Genomic DNA, 18,987 nt, shown 5'->3' on the forward strand with positions numbered 1-18,987 from the left:
AGATCAAAGAAAAGAGGCTGAGACAGAGTGGCTGCACATTTCAAAAGGAAATCATATTAAACTAACTAATCATACTAAAATTTTGATACTGCTTAAGCCAAAATTTACTAGGTTTCATCTTCAACACAAGCCATGAAAATTAACAGCTTACCAGCTAAACAGGAGTCCAGGACAGAAAATTATGAGATTATAAACATGCAGTGCAAAGTGCTTCTCTGCTTGTAATTCAGAAACATGGGAAGCAACACCATCAAATACAAAGCCATATTCCTGGTAACCACCTTACAATGTCCATATAAACAGGGAGAGGGATGGGGGGCAGCAGATCCTGCTTCTCCAGTTTGTGCATGATGCTACTGGACAGACCACACACCTTCAGTGTCACTTTATTGTCTAGCTTTATCAAGATGATGTAATCAAAGGGCCTGCTGCACATCCTTTATGTAGTTTCCTTCTACACAGGCTGGTTCAGATTCAGGACCAGTGCTGCAAGAAGCCGCTCTTGTTATTCACAAATTAGGAGAAATGGCTCTTTTTCATCTAGAGCTGCACAAGTCAAAGAGTATTTGTATTTCAGAGTATCAACATTATCATCTTCCACTGCACCAGGCAGTACAGTAGCACTATTGAACTATTTTTTCGATTGGTAAAATATTTCTCTTGATTTTCACATGGATTAATATGAGTTAAGGACAAGAAGCAAATTTAACTTCCATTTTGACATAAAGAAGCTGTCCATTGAAAAAATATACCTTCCTGTTTTGATAAGGTACTGGTTCTTTAAAAGACTAAATTATACCAAATGTACTACTTAAATTACCCAGAGATATGGTTGGAAAAAAACCATTCACAACCTCTCTTAAATTCCAATTACTGAACACACATGCTTATGAGAAAAAAAGCTGCTCTTCTCATATTTTGCTGTAATGGAATGGGCAATGTGCCTCCTTTGGAGAGGTTTATGGAGAGCAGCTCACAGCTTTTTCCATTCAGAAAATATCAGATGATTTTGCTGTCATTTTAAGAAGGTCTGAAGACGTACACTCTGATGATAAAGCAGATACTGTTTGTTTTGCATGCATTTCCCCATTTCTGCCTCTCAAAGCACAAATGAGCTATAAAATAAATTTCTCTAGATCAGAACTATCTCTGCATGCTTGAATTGTTGAACAGAAAAGCCATTCTACATTACACCAACTTTGTTGCTGCTATACTACCAATAAATAATGTGCCAGGAGAAGATAATTTCCCAAGATTATTTTCCCAGCCCAGAATTTGCCTTGCCATATTAGCGCTCCAGAGAAGGAAATTCCAGAACATCACTTCCACATTAGTGTCTCTTCAAGAAGCACACTTCAAGCACAGCACTTCAGTGGTAGGTGTGTGCTGCTGCAGAGGCCAAACACAGAACAGACACTCCGAAGGGAAGCCTTCAGCAGTGTTCTTTCCCTGACAGGTTCAAAGAGAGTCGACTGCAGTGCATCTCTGGTCACTGACTGGAGCATGCAGGCTCCAGTCCAAACAATCCTTTCAAACAGGCCTCTGCTTTTCTAACATCCCACCTTCCAACTCCATCACCAGACACAATCCAGATTTCTCACACTCAGTTCTACTTCTGATGACTTCAAGCATTATATTAAGGTCTTCTACAAGCCACCTTTAGGTTACACATCTCCCCAAGCTCTTACAACTTAACATTCCAGTTGGAATTTATTATTCCATAGCTTGACAATTATTTATTTTTACAAGTTACAAAGGAGCAGTCAAGAGGCTCCTCTACCAAGCACAGAAGTGGATCCAGATTCCTGCTGCGCTCAGAAGGATGCTCACTTTGCAAAAGCCAACTGCTAAAATCTATTCTTTGGAAGCTGCTTTTCCTCTGCTGTTTACTGCACGCCAGAGTGCCACAGAATTTGCAGAGTGTGACGATAAACACTGTATCCCTGATTACAAACTACTGCATCCCACGTGCCACAGACAAACCTCTGATTGGCAGCAGGAATCTCTGTTTGATGAGAAAATAAATAGGAGTATAAACCAAAGGAGGAGCCAAATCTTCTCTCAAAGACTCCTGTCACCTTCTCAACACTCCTTATGCTCCAGAAGTTCCCCTGCCATGGGAGTGACCCACACCCAACAAAGGAAGGAGGCAAGAAGTTAGAATTTCATCTGGCTACTGCTGTAAAAAACAAGGTTTCTATAAACACGTTAGGAACAAATGGAGGCTAAGGACAATCTCCATCCTTTGTTGGATGCAGTGGGAAACACAGTGACAAACAAATAGAGAAAAGTCTGAGGTACTTCTCTGTCTCGGTGTTCAGTAGCAGGACCAGTTGTTTTCCAGGTACCCAACCCCCTGAAGTTGAGCACAGGGATGGGGAGCAGAACGAATCCCCTCTCCAATCCAAAATGAAACGTTTAGTGACTGGCTGCACCATCTAAGATTCACACCAGTCCATGTGCCAAAGTGATCTGCTGGAGGGTAGGAAGGTTCCACAGATCCAGGGATCTGGATCAATTAAGCACAGTTCTGGGAATTGAACCAAGCCCTTAAACCTGAAGCACAGGGCAGCCCAAGATGACTTTCCTCTTTCATTCCACGTAACCCTGCCAAGCTCCTGCTCAGAACATTTTTAATGTTGATAAATACTCTGCAGGAAAGGAAGGAACAGACAGCACTACACTCACAGGACCCAACTTCACAAGTTGTTTCTTATCTCTAGCCATTCTCTTTTTTTTTTTCCCCTGGCAGTTTTAAATAAGTCTAAGCAAGCATTTTGTAAAGATCATGCTGTCTGAGGCATTCATGAAAAATATGAAGACTTAGACAGTAAATCTACAAGCATGACATGAAGGGGAAGAAGACAGATAAAACATGTTGGCTCAGCATGGTCTGAAACGGATTAGAGAAAGACAGACTGCCAATGCTCTTTGAATGAAATTCTCCAAACTTGTTACTTTCCTGCTGTTCTCTTCCAATCAATAAATTTAAGTGATTCCATTAGTCTGTTAATTCACTTAATTAAATAATATCGAGCATTACTAACCATAATAGATGAGCTGCTAACACAGCTCTGAATCAGAGAGTGCAATACACAAGACAGCCCTTTGTCTGACCACGTTTTTCACAACTCAGTTGTTTAGAGTCTTTAGAGACTTCAAACTCTTTAAGCATGGAAGAGTATCAGAGACAGATATTTATTTAAACTCTTTCCTGTTTTAAAAGAAAAAAAAAGTTGTTTAAAGAAGGAAAACCTTTCTTTTTGGTGTGATGTACTTTGTTTTTTCAGTAAACTCAATAAAAGGATCTTCCTTGTTTACACTGCACCCTCACAGTCTTACAGGACGGTGAATTCCACAAGTGGCCAGAAGTGTTCTGTGCCAGAACGTGATCAGACACTGAGAGCTTGTACTGGCATCTAGAATGCATTATTCACACACACATTTATTCACTCTTTGCTTGGTGAAGATCTGATAGAATTCACTAAACAGCCAAAATTCTCTCCACTTGATTGACAAAACTTCTAAAAAAGCTGATCTCCTGTTCACAAGGCTAGGTTTTTGAACATTTGGGTTGAAATTCCCACCAGGATTATCAAATCATTTGAAACTCACCCATTTTTCTAGTTTTGAAGAGTCACATTTCATTGTGTTTGTGACAAAAAATATTCCGTGTTTTCAGCATTACCCACTGCTTAATATGAAGACTTTATTACACAGAAATCAAAACCACTCCTAAGCCTAAGCAAAATGCACAGAAAACAATGTTGTTAGAGACTACACAAACTGGAAGGAGACAGCTGAGGTCCATTCTTTTTTCCTACATATTCATCAGCAGGCAGCTGTGACAGGTAACAGCAGATGAGGCTTTCCATGACAGCCAGTCACACTGTCTTTGTTTTCTTTCTATTTTTATTCCCAGGTTACCGAGGAAGTTAAAGTTTAATGATCCAGAGGGTATTTTGTCAGTAGAAAAAGGTATGGATTTAAACACCAGTGTTGGAATTAACTAGTTTTAGTGAGTGACCAAGGCTAAAAACTTCCAGCACTCTTTGATAAATAGGTTTGAAAAATATTGGATACTTAAAAAGGTAATTCCCCATTACATGCTTCCGTATTGAGCAAGATCTCACTAATACTGTACAGAGTTCTTTGATGATGCTGAACCAACTTCTTTCTTTTTATGCATCCAAATAAAGAAAACGTCCTTGATTAGAATTTTTATGTCTTTTATTCTACTATTATGGGTTTTTTTTATTTTTCAAATTAATTTTGGCTTAGTCCTTTCTAATGTCTTCATTCTACCCCGTGAAAATGATAGTGCTCAAAGACATGGAAATAAAGAGCAATGAAATTTCCCATCTCTAAAATGATAACAGCTGTAACACCCATGTCTGAAGAAGAAGATAATACGGTAGAAATATTAAGGTTTTAGAGCAAGTGCAAGGAAAAACAGCTAATGACTTTTAAGGAGCTGATTTTCAAGGCATATGAACTTGCAAAACCCAAGAGTATTAGAGCTGATACAGCAAAGACAAGGTCTGCTTTGACACTGTGTGAATACATCTTCTTGTGGGAGCAAGTCCATGCTGAAGAAAAATTGAATTCCTAAGGGAGTTTTTAAGTATAATGATTTCAGTTAAACACTTAGGATAGAGCCAAGTTGAAATTCATTAAAATTTTTAATTGCATTTAAATCTGGCTCAGTTAGCTGTGACCAAAAGTTGTTAGAAACTGAGGGATGTTCAATAGCATATGTTGAAATTACATTAAGTCGATTTCCTAATTAGATGTCAACATAAAAAGACACCATTACAGCTAATACCACTGTTGTCAAGTTCAACAGCCAGAGCAGAGACTAAATAAATATGCAAAATGTAACACTCTCCTCTAAGAACTAGGGTGAATCTTTTTGCACAGGCATTACTGAGAGCGTTATACCACAATAATTTATTCTAGGCGTCCACTTACAAATTCAGTTCTTCCTCCTATTAAGAGGAAGTATGGAAGAAGATGACAATTTAATGGCACTATTTGCAGTGCTGGGGTTCTTACTGAATGATACTCTGCATTCTTTCATCATTTTCAGTTATTTTTTGTTTTCATTTTCAGATAGAACAAATGAAGTAAATTAGACAGCTGTTTAGAAATACTGAAACTCTAGTAAAGAAAACATCTAATTTTACTTCTCTCAGGTAAAACACACTCAATACATCTCAGAAGAGAGCATCTAGTATTATGAAAATAAACATTAAAAATGTAATAGATTACTGTGAAAATACTGTAATTTAAGAAAATTTTTCACAAACATTACAAAAGGCATAGGCCTAATAGGAAATAGGCCATTCCTATTACAGCTGACAAATTTAAACAGATAGAACAACACAGAAGCTTCTGCAAGTCAGTGCTCATTTAGCCTGTGCTGCATCTCTAGCAGTTGTCAGTGGAAGATCTCTCAAGCCCAGCACTGAAACCCACACAACATTGTTTTATTACGAAACACTTCTTCTACTCTGATTTGGAGCCAAATTTTCATTCTCTCATCCTCACCAAGTTGAACTTGCTTCAACATGGTCCTCTAAGTCACTGTGTTCTCTTGTGCCGTGAGGCATTATGAGAAGTGGCACTGATTATTCACTTCTGCCCTGAAATATTAGGAAGTCAACAGAAATTTGTGGTTTGATCAGCCCCTTATAAATTACTGAAAGTATTAGTGGGAAAAAATGGAACCAGAAGTAGATCAAGTCTGCTGAGCTGCAAGTGGCTGAGTTTTCCTGGTCCATTTACAAATCCCATCTAGAAGCTAGGCTTGCCCCAGGTGTTACATGTGCGAGACCCGCAGGGCTCCAGTGCAGGAAGAGTTTGAGCAGCCACATGTGTGGCTGACAAGAGCCTGAGGCCAGCACAGCCCTACTCACCGCACTCAGGTGCTGCAGCAGGTAGGCCACGTCCACCATGTCGGCCAGGATGAGGAGCCTGGTGACAGCAGCCAGCAGGGCACGAGCTGCTGGGACAACAGCCTGCCTCCTGGGCAGGGAGCAGGGATCGCTGGTGAACGCCTCTGCCGACACCTGCAAGGCCTGACCTGCAAAAGGAAGACACATTTCCTTAGGCTGGATGGCAGCACCCAGGAAAAATGAAGTCGCTGAAGTTCTGCCTGTTATTTGGCAAGTCACCAGTACTGCCCATAAATCTGGTATCTCTTTGTTGCCCTAATGCCTTGAAATGAAGGTCAGTTATTACAGATCGTGCAGGTTAATGTTCCACATCTTCCAGGATGTTCCCTTTCTGTTCTACAGCATCATTTAATTCTGAAATAATTCCCTTGGCCTTTTCACTATTACTCTTAACTGTACACAACAAAGCCAGGGCCTTTGTTGAAGTTTCCTAGTCACTACTTGCTATATTACTATGTACTTTGGTGTCCTTGCTATTAAATAATTCCTGGTCACAGAAGAGAATCAAATATTGCTCTTCTCATTGCAAATACAAGTTAATGGAATGAAAACCTCGTACACTCAGACATCTGACTGACAAAGTGAAACCTGTGTCATGGAGCTAGTGACTGCCAGTGGACAGCGATACACCTCTCTCCAGTGTGAAGTTTGGCAAATGAAATTCAACAATGTGGACAACAGTGACAAACATCATGAATACCTGAAGGGAGGTGAAAAGGAGATGGAGCCCACCGGCTCTCAGTGGTGCCCAGCACCAGCTTCTCCCACTGCTGGGGAGAAGCAACAGGCACGAACTGACATACAGGAGATTCCATGTAAGCATCAGCAGATGTTTTTTCACTATGAGAGTGACTCAGCAGTGGCACAGACCAGCCAGGAAGGCTGTGGAGTCTCTATCCTGGGAGATGTTAAAAACCTGAGTGGACACAGTCCTGGGCAGACTGCTGGCCCTCCCTGACCTGCAGCATTGGAGCAGATGACCCCCAGAGGTCCCTTCCACCCCTCAACATTCTGCAATTCTGCGAGCAAACACAAGTCAGAAGGGTCAGACTCTGACCAAGCCATTAGAAATGAGCGTGACAAAAGCTGGGATGGCCAGATGGACACATAAAATCATAATCCTAAAACAGAGCCATGAGATGCAGGATAGACAAGATAGGAGCTACAAGTACAAACAGCAGAAAATGACAACTCCAACAACACATGATATCAAAACATTCTTAAATTGCAGTAGACAGCATGACAGTCTGATGCAATTTAATCTATTTTTAATTCCCATGAAGTGGATATTCTTCCATAATTACATTTGTCACAAACCATGAATCACAAAAAATGCCCTTTTAGTGGCACAAGTAGGAATTCAGACAGACAGCAGCATTCATAGGATTTCAATTATTTCAGACAATCAAACAAAAAAGCAATTCAAAGAACCAAAGCCAGGATCTATCATAACTATACAATCACTGTCAGGCAGATATTTCCAAGACTGTTGAGCACACCCAGATAGATGACTCCCAAAGAAAATGTTGCTCTACCATCAGCTCATCAATGACTGACAGCTACTGCTGTCAAATGACTGCTACTTCCACGTGCCTACAAAAATCTGCTCAGGCACAGGGAAATGTAAAAACACTCTTCAGCCATAAGTAATTTTTTAAAAAGTTAGAGGATTCACACACTTCATCCAGCACCAAAAAACATCCAAAAACTCAAGATGAAAATTCCTTTAGAAACAAGTGAACTGTGAGGCTGTTGGCAATCAACCAGCGGGTGCCTTGTCTGTGGATGTACAGAGACTGCAACACTGCCACCAACCGCGGGCAGCGAGCGCCCCTCGGAGACAGCGTTCAGCATCACACTGACAGCAGCCAAATCCTCTGCACTGGTTCAGGAAAGATCAGTGAAATTATGCTTTCTTCTTTTATTTCTTTGAATAGGTTTTCTTTCTCCTTCTGAAATCCCATCCAAGCATTACATTTTTCTCTCTTCTTGTTGTATTTAAAACTGGCTCTCTGCTCTCGTTTTTTAATTTTAACTGCAGCAGTGTGAAATGCACATGGAATGCAGTGAAGTTTATGCCATTCTTGTGTCCTCCTCCCACAAGGAGGTACTGCTGCCAAGAAAGTCCCGTCACCCACTCCTGAACTGCACTATTAGAGGCTGATGGCCTTACAGTTCCAGAGAAATAGTTGACAATAGGAACCCATTTACTAAGGGGGCGACAGACATACCAAAGTAAGTAGAAAGCATTTCCAACATTTCAGTCTCAAACTCGAGAGAACAGAAATACAAACAAGCAAGAAAAAACCCACAATGGTTTATAATACAGAATCCTAGAACGCTATGTGTTGGAAGGATCAAAGACCATCTAGTTCCAATCCTCCTCCCCTGAGCAGAGACACTTTGCACTAGCCCAGGTTGCTCCAAGCCCCATCCAACCTGGACAATTCCAGGGATGGGGCAGCCACAGCTCCTCTGGGCACCCTGTGCCAGTGCCTCAGCACTTTCATAGTAAAGTATTTCTTCCTAGTATCTGATCTAAAACACCCTCTGTCAGTTTAAAGCCTTTCCCAGTCGTACCAAGTCCCTCTCCAGATCTCTTGTAGGTCCCCCATGGGTCCTGGGAGCTCCGGTAATGTCTCCCAGAGCTTTCTCTGGGGGCTGAACAAGCCCAGCTCTCTCAGCCTGCTTTAACAGGAGAGGTGCTCAACTCTGTGCATCGTCTTTGGGGCCTCCACTGGACTGGCTCCAACAGGTCCACGTCCTTCTTCTGCTGAGGGCCCCAGAGCTGAGCAGTATTCCACATGGGGTCTCACCACTAACAGAACACTTATTAGCTCTTACTTACACTGCCAGGTACAGCCTCAAATTCTGCCGGCATGAACTACCACATTAAGCAGAATAAGTTCCAGAGAAGGTTGGGAGTCAAGGTCACATCACAGCACAGAACAATCTTCCCTTTCTAAAAACACGAGATTAAACAATACAAGTCACCAGTACAATCACCTCTTCTGTTCCGACAAATACCATCTCCATCTGCTACAGCAAATGAAAGGATTCTGCTCCAGCTGAATTCTTCAGCCAGCCAGCTGAAGTGACACTATCAGTGTCAGGACACAGCAGATCAATACTTCCTGCATGTTCCTAATATTCAACACTGTGATAACTCAGATTCTCACAATAGCTTTCTGGAGCTGTTACAGGACATTTCTCTCCTGCCACACAGTCTCTTATTCCACACAGATACCACTGGATTCTGTTGCACTGCAACTATTTCACCACTGCATATCAGGAAGTTCCATTTCCACATCTCACCCAGTTCTTCCGAAGCGTTAATCAGAGCCACCACACATCCCCATCGTGCCTTACACCCACGTCTTCATTCTCCCTTTCCCACTCAGGGGCACCTGACCCAGTGATGCTGATGTCAAAAGCTGTACTGCAGGGGACCTGCTCTTGGGTTGATGAAAGGAGCGTACAGCACAGGTTATTTTAAGCTGTTTGAGTTCTGCCTCCCAAAACAAAAGTCCCTTAGATGCAGAATACACACATGCACCTCTTCATGTGGGATGAGAAAGTTAAGTTTACTTTTTTTAGATGAGGGGAGGGACAAATAAGAACACAAGTAAGAACACAGCGTAATACAAAAGATCCCTAATACCCTTCCTTTAGTAAATGCCCTTTTAAGTAAACTCTCCCTTTCTTACCAGTGAATGGTAGTGTTTTCCAGGCCATCAAACTCTTGCCTCCCCTGTTTAATATCAAAATATATTAAATATGGCCATTCCAAACATCAAAGTATTTGTTAGAATTTCCTTTCCAAGAGTAACTTAAGGCTCAAAATGTAACTCCAGCAAGTAACTTGCTTTCAATTCACTGCTCTGTGTGATGACAGGTTTATCTGGGAACACACATGAGCATGATAACAGCTAAACACAAGAGACACTGACACTGCAATAGATAGAAACAAGGCAGACAACAACTGTTGTGTTTCTGACTATATATAGTCAGTCAGCAATGGCAGTAAATACCAAACATTTCAGTTATGCCCATGCAACTGCTTTGAGAGCTGTAAGCCATCACACCTTAACATAAATATAAAAACTCATCATCCAAAGGATAATGCTAGACTTCAGATTTCTACAGCCACATTTCACCACATGAACAGCAGCACAGTTTTGCCTTAAAATTGATTACATCTCAGGATGAGGACATGAATTTGAGGTTGATATTTAGTGTCAGAAGCATTCAGGGTTGAACAGTGCCCCTTACACCCTTTTCACAGGGGTCAGCTATTCCACAGAACACTGAATTAGAAGACAATCCTTTGAAATGCTGCATGCGCACGAAACCTCTCAGTGAGAGTTTTTCAATACAATTACTTTGGGGGTTATTACACTATTTTAGAATAAAACTGTGGCCATAAGTAGCCTCCAACAAAGCTTCACCAACTCAGATCAACAGGAAATGGTGGCAGTTCTTCAGTTACATGCATACAATCCACCACCCACACACCTTCCTGCTGACCCACTTAGCAGAGCTCCAGAAAAAGATGTTATCAAGATGTGGGTAGGCCTTAAAAAGCACTTTCTTGAGATGAAACAGAGAACCTCTTTGGTTCCAAGCCTATAACTCTTTGGTAAAACTTTGCAGATGTCAAAGGAAGCAGACACTGTATTTATCCAGGTAACATGCCTGTCATCCATTATAGCAACACCTTCTTTCAGAGGTCACTAATAGAATCCAGCTGAATTTGAGACTCCAAAATCTCATTTACTGACAGTGCCAAGAGCAAGCTGTAGTCAGTGAAGCTACACTCATGTCATGATTTCTGAGGACCATGAATCACACACAGGTGAATTAAATACAGCAAACATTACCCCCACTCTTCATTTTTATTCCATTCGTTTCCTCCTTTATTCTCCAAAGCATTATTATGAATTGAATTGTCAGAAGCAGATCAAAAAAATTCCATCACTCCTTTAAAAGGAGCCCCAAATCAATGAGCTCCAAAAGTAACAAAGAAGTGTTTTCACACTGGCAATTGATGTTCCAAAGGAATAAGTGTTTAATGCTCATGTTGCAGCCCCAGCTGAACAAGTTCAGCACGTGACACGAGGTGAAACACAAGAGGAGGTGAGACAGGATTTATTCTTTCCAGATCTCAGTGTGCAAATCTGAGTTAGGCTGATGTGAACGAAATTACCTAAAGCATTTCTTCAAAATTCCATTATCCAGGAAATACAAGCTCTAGCCACCTAAAAAACTTCCTAATTAATTAAAGATTGTCTTAATAAAAGTCACCACAGTGCCAGTCCCACAGAAAATTGAACACTCTACCCTGTGCCATGCGTGGCAGGTGACATCATACAAGCTGGGCTGATGACCCACATCCCTTCGAAGAGCTTGAAGTAAATAACATGAGACATTCAACAGCAGCAGGATGTGGCCTGAATAACAGGCAATAAAGCTGCATATGATGTGGCATACCACAAATTAAAAATAGCACACAGCTTCAAAGGTTAAAAATATCTGAAAAATTAAGAAAATGCTACCTTTTTTACAATTGTTTCAACAATTTCTTAAAACTAACCTGTGCAGTTCAGCAAATCCTTGAAGGGAGATGGGCTGCAAGCACTCAGTTCATCATTGCATAATGATAGGTGATAACATGGACTTAACTTTCTTTTAAAATGTATGAGGGATATATAATCTACTTTATGTATTATTTATTTTTGTAGTTACCCCTGGTCTTGGCTGAGAATCAATAAGTAATATAAAAATATTTCACATTTTCAATTTCTCTATGTATAAAAATCAATATAAAACTATATATTTTATTCTTACCTTGTGTTATCAGCCTGTAATGGATGGGCTAACATTTTAAGAGTACTCCAAAATGAATGATTTTTCAAGAGCCTCAGCTGCTCAGTGTGACAGATAACAGTGATACTTGCTGGTCATAACGCTTTTAATCACAAAGGACCTGAAGGTATCTCAGACACCATATGCATAGATCAAACTCTAAACCACAATCATCTCTGGATTCAGAGGAAGCCAAGAGCAAGTAATCACTGCCCTGAACAACAGCAGAGACTCAGAAACCACCCCAGCTGCATGTGCAAGATGACTAAATAAAATAAATTTAAATTCAAAGAAAAGCCTGAATAAGTGGCATCTTTAGTAAGGACAGGATGATATAATTAAAACATACATGAACTTGTAATTTCTGCAGGAACACATTTAGGATGTCGGTCATGTGACTCACAGCCTTCGTGCTCACCCAAATATTCCCGGTTTCCACAGAGAAAAGTAAAACTCAAGAAAACAACAAAGAGCCTGAAAGAAAATGGCAACACCATTCTCTGCAGATCACAAAAACTAGTCCAGTTCTGGGAATCAGGTTCAAAATGGAGAGATTAAGTCAGGAGGACACAGAATATGACACCAGTCACCTCAAAGGAGATGCTCTATCAGGAGGGGATGACTTGTGGTAGGTTAAAGGATCCATCTTCCTCCTACTCTCAAAACATACCTCCACACTGGGCTCTTATTATACCTTCCCAAATGAAATCCTCACTAATGCACAAAAGTGGGAAGATTTTAGGTTTTAAATTTTTAACAAGAAGGCCTTAATCGAGATTCAGGTCAACAGTTCTTTTCAAGAAGTAAAGATATGCATTAACTTTCAATCATGTTTAACAGCCACTAAAATGATCAAGAGGCATCCTGTCCTCATGAAAAGAAAAACAAAACCACATTCCAAACCACAAAACTTCCACTGATACAGGTATTTTTTCCCCAATGCAGCCCAGCTTGCGCACTTTGCGTCCTTATAGGTGATACCCCAGAATACACAATTAGAGTTCAATGTCTGAACTCGGGGAATACACAACTCTGAGTTCAGACATCTGCACATCACATTTCCCACAGATATCCCAGCTTTGCTTTGACACCAGGCATGGTTAAACCAGTTCCTGAATTTACTTACTCTCTTTCCGCACATCAGCGAGAGCCGCGTGAAGTTCCTCTTTAAACACGACTGCTTCCTTGGCAATTTTTTCTCCCTTGTCCAACAGATTCCAAGTGGCTTCTTCCACAGAAGCAAGCAAGACACGAGCTCTTTTGGAACGGCCCTTTTTCTTACTAGAAGGATTCTGTGGACAGTTCACTAATGTTGTAACCTACATTTAAAAGAAACAAAAGGGACAATAATGGTTTAAGTCCTACAAGTGAACTTTTATTGTTTTTAAAATTAAAAAAAAATGTAATTAAGAACAAGCAAAGAGATTCCCTCTGTTTTAGAGACAGATAGGCAAGCTCAGCATTAATAGCAAGAATGGGCAAAAGCAGTGAATTCAATTTGACACAGTTTTACTGAATACACATCATCTTTGTGTTCTTCCTTCTGTAGGATCAAAGCAAAGTCAACAGAAGTGTCATTGTTCTATTAACCCTGATGCCAGCTCCTGCCACTGCTTGTTTTAAAATGTGCTCATAATAAAATAAAAAAATACCAGTGCTATCTGAGGAGGTTTCAGCAAGGCAGGAATCACGGAACCATTAAGGCAGGAAAAAGGCCTCCAAACATCAAGTCCAGCTGTCGAGCTAACATTGCCAAGTGCACCACTAAACCACGTCCCTAAAAACACCACATCCACGTGCTTTTTGAATACTCCCAAGGAGGGTGACTCCACTGTGTCCCTTGGCAGCCTGTTCCAATGCCTGGCACTCCTTTCAGGGAGAGAATTTTAACATCCAATCTAAGTTTCCCTTGGTCCAACTTGCAGCCACTTCCTCTTCTCCCAGCACATGTTACCTGGGAGAAGAGACCGACCCCAGACTCTTGTCAGGGAGTTGTAGAGAGCCACAAGGTACCCCTGAGCCTCCTTTCCTCCAGACTGAGCCTCCTCTTCAGCAGATTTGTGTGCCAGCCCCTTCCCCAGCTCCTTTGCCTTTCTCTGGACAGGCTCCAGCATCTCGATGTCCTTCTTGTCATGGGGGGTCCCAAAACTGGAGACAGGGCTCAAGGTGTGGCCTCACCATTGTACAATCACTTCCCAGGTCCTGCTGGCCACACCATTTCTGATACAAGCCAGGCTCCCACTGGCCTTCTTGGCCACCTGGGCACAGGCTGGCTTGTGTTCAGCTGCTGTCAGCCAAGCACCCCCAGGTTCCTTCTCCCCAGAAGTGCTGGGTCTTCCCATACTTCCAGCAAAAGTCTTGCAAGGTGTCCCAGAACAAATACCCAAAATGAGTACAGCCACCTTTCAAAATGCTTCCTCTCATTACAAAGAGGTATCCCAGTGGCCAGAGCTCTACACCTCCAAATACTTCAGGGTGCTCTCAACATTAAAATTGTACATCAATTTGCCCAGGATTTAAATTCACTGCAGCTTAGTCCAAATTGTATTTTTACCAATGCACTCCAAAATCCATAAAGAACTTATTTTTACAGACCATCCCACTCCACATTCCTCATATTCTGAGTACAGCCTCCACACTCCAATAGAGTGCTTCTGAAAGACTATTCTCTAAGGCACTGCTTGAGCTGTAACACTGAGGAAAGACTCCCAGAACATTTTTCTTAAGGGTTATAAAGATACTTTAAAGCACACCTTATTTTCATGAAGTTCACCCATGCTTTTTAATCCTCCTGTTCTCTCTGCCAAGACATGGGTAGTACAATGCTACAAGTGCCTTAGCTCACCTTCAGATCTTGTCCATGAATTCATGCACTTGAGTGCTCTTCATGAATCATCACTTCTAAACGTAACTGACAAATATCCTGCGGGTAACATTTCTATAAACACATCTATAAATATAAAAGCCCTGACCCCTGTACCATTCATGTGCAATTTGGGGGAGGAAGAACCATCCACTTGACATCAACTGCTCTGGCATGTCACAAGGGAGAGAACAACATAAATAACTCGGGCTCAGATTGTTAAAGAAGGCTTGGGTATTTTTCTGACTGTGGCTCAAAGGAAGAAAATGGAATTATTTATTGCACATAAATCAGCCAGCTGGTAGAGAATGCACTGGGAATAAAAATCTTTATCTTTTATCTTCTCTAATGTCAGTTTCAGAACATTTAAGGCAGTTTCAATGACGACATCTTTAACTGTGAGTTAGAGATTACAGGCTGATACTTCCAATAAGAAAGGCATAAAACACCATCAAAAATTAGAATCAGTCCCAAAAAAACTACCAACTAAAAGGTATTTTTTAAATTTTATGCATTTAATCACTATTTCACTAGAAGATATTGTATTCTAGTTCGCAGGTTTTTACTGTAGTTTTTTTAAGTGTAAAATATCATTCTATACACTGTTCATTGATATGTTGAGGAGGAAAGGAAATAAAACAAATGGAAAAGTATTAAAAAAATAACCATTCCTGCAGGTGAAAACTCTTGACTGTAAGACTGCATCTTCTGCATCACTGTCAGGAAATACTGGAGGCAGCAGCTGATCTCAAATACAAGTCAAAATTTGTTAGATAGCTCTTTGCTCATGGAGATTATGGAAAACAGAAAAACTGCTCTGAATTCTCCAACACAGAACCCCAGTGAGGAATGTAACAACCTTTTGCAATCCTACCCAGTAAGGACTGAACCACAGACCAATACAGTGTGCCATTGTCAACAGAGCTGGTACTGCAGTGGCAGAATACACAGTCACTGACATGGTTATAAGAGAAAAGAAAAACACATCCCCATTATTCCTGCTCAGGATTTCCCAGCTATCAACACCTTCTTGTTGTCATGCACAGCAGGTCCCTCAGCCTAGCTCTGGGAGGAGGAACACACTTGTGCTAAAGGCACAAAGGGTTTCCAAGCCATTTTCTAGGCACGCGCCACCACATCCACAGAGCTGAATCGTGCCGCTGGTGGCTGTTATTTCCATTACTTATTAGGCTGAAGGGGTGGGGTTTTTTGTGGGGTCATGGTTATGCCACATACCAAGTTTCTAGGAAACTCTGCAGCAGTTCTTCCAATGCTACATTCAGTTACTGGCAGCACTTAGAGACAATCTCTTAATACTGCAGTAGCTCAGGAAGCAACATCTTGATACCTTGAGTATCCTAATAGTTCACCTTTATCTTACTATAAAAAGTATTTTTAAGCATCAATCATAACACATTCTTTTTTTGTTAACAAGGTAGTTCAGCGTAGCAAGATGTCAGTCCCTAGACATTTAGGAAAAACAAGACATTAACTCAGTGGCCTAATGACAACAGCAAAACCCCTGCCCACTGTTTCAAATCCAAAGTATTTCCCATACAAACACTGGCTAATCCCACCCAGTGAGGAGAAGGTGAACTCACCATCTGTAGAACTCCAACCAACAGTGTGTGAGCAAACCTCTGTGCTGGGGATAACAGGTGGGAACACAAGCCTTTCAACTTGCCTGTTCTTCATCAGTGATCCAAGGGATTCCAAAACGCAGGGATTTGTCTACACATCATGTCAGCTGAACCATGCTAACTCTGCCTTTTCTAACATGCCAGATGCATTGACTGAGAACTAGAGTGAGAAGCCTTCCTTTCAAAACTAACATCCTCAAAACACCTGGAATAAAAGGCCACAGACAGAGGGAAACCCCCAGGGCAATTCAGGGAAATTGCTTTATTCCAAGGATAGAGAAGTTGCCGACTCACAGAGGGTTTTACACAAAAGAGTTGCTATGTTATTTTCAGAGTTTCATAGTAATCACCACTGCCAAGTGCACATTGCAGGGAAGAGAGTCAACTCAGCAAGTGATCTGCAGCTATTTCCACAACTGCTTCCTCGTCACTTCCCAGGCTGGTTTTGCCTTGGTTTTTTCCTGCATTGATGCCCTAACACTTAGCATAACTGGCTAGAACAGACTTCAGAGAACCTCAAACACTTCCATTATTTCTTTCCTGCCACGGCAATACAAGACTATCAAAAAAATGAATTACAAGAGAAATCTCAAAATAAAGTTAAACTGTGTTCCAAGCAGCAGTTGCTAAAGTGAATCTGGCAGGAAGATCATTTTTATCTGTGACTGGTCTGATTCTCTTTCTAATCACAGATTAATTTTCACTTATTACCCTTCCAGCCTCTCAATCACCCTTCATTGAGTATGAGCTTTAATCTCTATTTTTATATTTTCAACATTTTCTTTCAAAGGATACACTCAAAACATAAGTTTTCCTTCCACAGGTCTGAAACAAGCAGAGCATTAAAATTAAGAGAGGGAGGAAACAGTCAAACTATTCTCCTAGAACCAAAGCATTTCCAATTAGAACAGCCTCGAACTTTTCAATGGTTGAGAAGAGCTGGGAGGAAAAAAACCCACAAAACTTAGATGGTTTCTTTGTTTTATTCTGGAACTGCAATTCCTTTGTTTTGTCAGTTTTCTTTGATCCTGAAAAACTCAAATCAAAATTTTCTTTTCTTTACCTCCTCTAAAAACACCCAGAGTGTTGCAGATGCCTGAGCACAGTCTGACCTACTGGTCTACAGGAGGTTTTTAAACTCAGTCTATCAAGACATCTATTCTTACTACTCTGAAACTAATTTTATAACCCATCCACATATCCTTGACAACTTCCACAAACCACTGACCTGTTAACTGAGGGTTTTTACACCATCAATCACAGCCAGGCAAAAACAAATAAACAAAGGCAGACAAAATCAGAGAGAGGCAGTTCACTTAATAGTAGCTGGAAATGAAGTCATGATAGGAAAGGTTACTTTCTGAGGAAAGTAACCTTCCAGAAGGGAAAAATGAGTAAGGGAGGAAAAGACAAAAAAAAAAAAAAATTCAAATGTGACAATGAATAATTAATAAAAGAAAATAAATTGGATAAGTTAGGGAGAGGGAAAGCATCAAATGGGGAAAATACAAGTTTATTTTTAAAGAATTACTTATTTCATGCATTGGAAATCCATTTTCAGTGTCTTCTACATTTAAGCCTCTCCTAGAGAACACTGTGCAAGAGACCAGCGGGGACATGCAGCATTTACTGTGACAGACTGGGTGGCAAAGTTGGAAGTGACCAAATGAATGACAAGATCTGGAAGGCAGACCCCAGGAGAGCTCCTGAGCCTGAGAAAAGTGCAAATGAGCTGTGAGTGTGGCTTTCAGAATAGTGTCCTTAGTCAAAGTTCTCTAGCCTTAATCCCTTCCCTCCATGGTTACCCAGCTTACTTTCTGCAGCTCTAAAATACCTGAATTATCAGCGGCTCCAGTAATTTCTCCACCGTAAATGTCTGGATCTGCAGATCCCGAGGGTCAATTTTCAGTTTAATATTTGGCACTTTTGTTGACATTTCACCTGGGTACAAAACAAGAGAAGGGCAATAAGCCAATATTAACCATGACTACGAGCCTCACTGCCTTCTGACAGAGCCCAGAGACTGCCCGTGTGAGTATGAACTTGCTCCATAACAGGCTTAGGACTTCAAGAAATACATTTTAACTTTTCCCACTCCCCATTTCTAAGTTGTGAAAAAAAATTATGCTGATACTTACATAAACTGTAGAATCATAAAGTACATATAACTCCTTGTATTCACTCACAGATTTCTATATTGATGACATGTTAAAAAAACATGCAAGGATAACTGAATTAGAATACCATTGAATAAAAGTCCTCTACTAGTCTGAGAAGCAGCTTTAAAGCAAAAATATTAAATTCTGTTACTGTATTTTTCACAAAACAAAAACATTAATGCTATGTGCACAATAACTTATTCCATAACAATAATCTTATTCCATGTGCCAAATTACAGGGGTAATAATAAGCACCTTAAGAACAAGAAGCATATACAACCACCCTTTAAACTTCTGGAAATTAACAGCAGGAAAAAAGTGAAACATTTTGTTATATTATACCCTGCAATAACAAATATTTTTTAAGTGTCAAGACAGATTAAGGTGAGAAAGCCTATTACTGAAGTCAATAAGATGGAAGTAAAGCTAAGTAAGGTCTTTAAGGTGAATAAGTCACTCATTAGGAACTTGATGCAGAATCTACTGATGTGAATTAATAGTTT

General features: G+C 40.6%; 1 protein-coding gene across 4 annotated transcripts in view; it reads right to left on the reverse strand.

Annotated features, from left to right (window-relative positions):
• Positions 1-18,987, reverse strand: part of CTNNA3 (catenin alpha 3) — a 399,590-nt gene that overhangs the window by 370,923 nt on the left and 9,680 nt on the right. For all 4 annotated transcript variants that reach the window (XM_086900642.1, XM_086900643.1, XM_023930192.2 and 1 more), the window contains 3 exons: positions 18,160-18,266; positions 12,949-13,141; positions 5,919-6,085 (listed from right to left, as the gene is read on the reverse strand). In XM_086900642.1, coding sequence (XP_086756768.1) covers positions 5,919-6,085; positions 12,949-13,141; positions 18,160-18,266 — 467 coding nt within the window. The remainder of the gene's footprint in view (positions 1-5,918; positions 6,086-12,948; positions 13,142-18,159; positions 18,267-18,987) is intronic.

Source organism: Cyanistes caeruleus, chromosome 8 (assembly GCF_971803275.1).
Source record: "Cyanistes caeruleus chromosome 8, bCyaCae1.hap1.1, whole genome shotgun sequence".
NCBI classification, from domain to species: Eukaryota; Metazoa; Chordata; class Aves; order Passeriformes; family Paridae; genus Cyanistes; species Cyanistes caeruleus.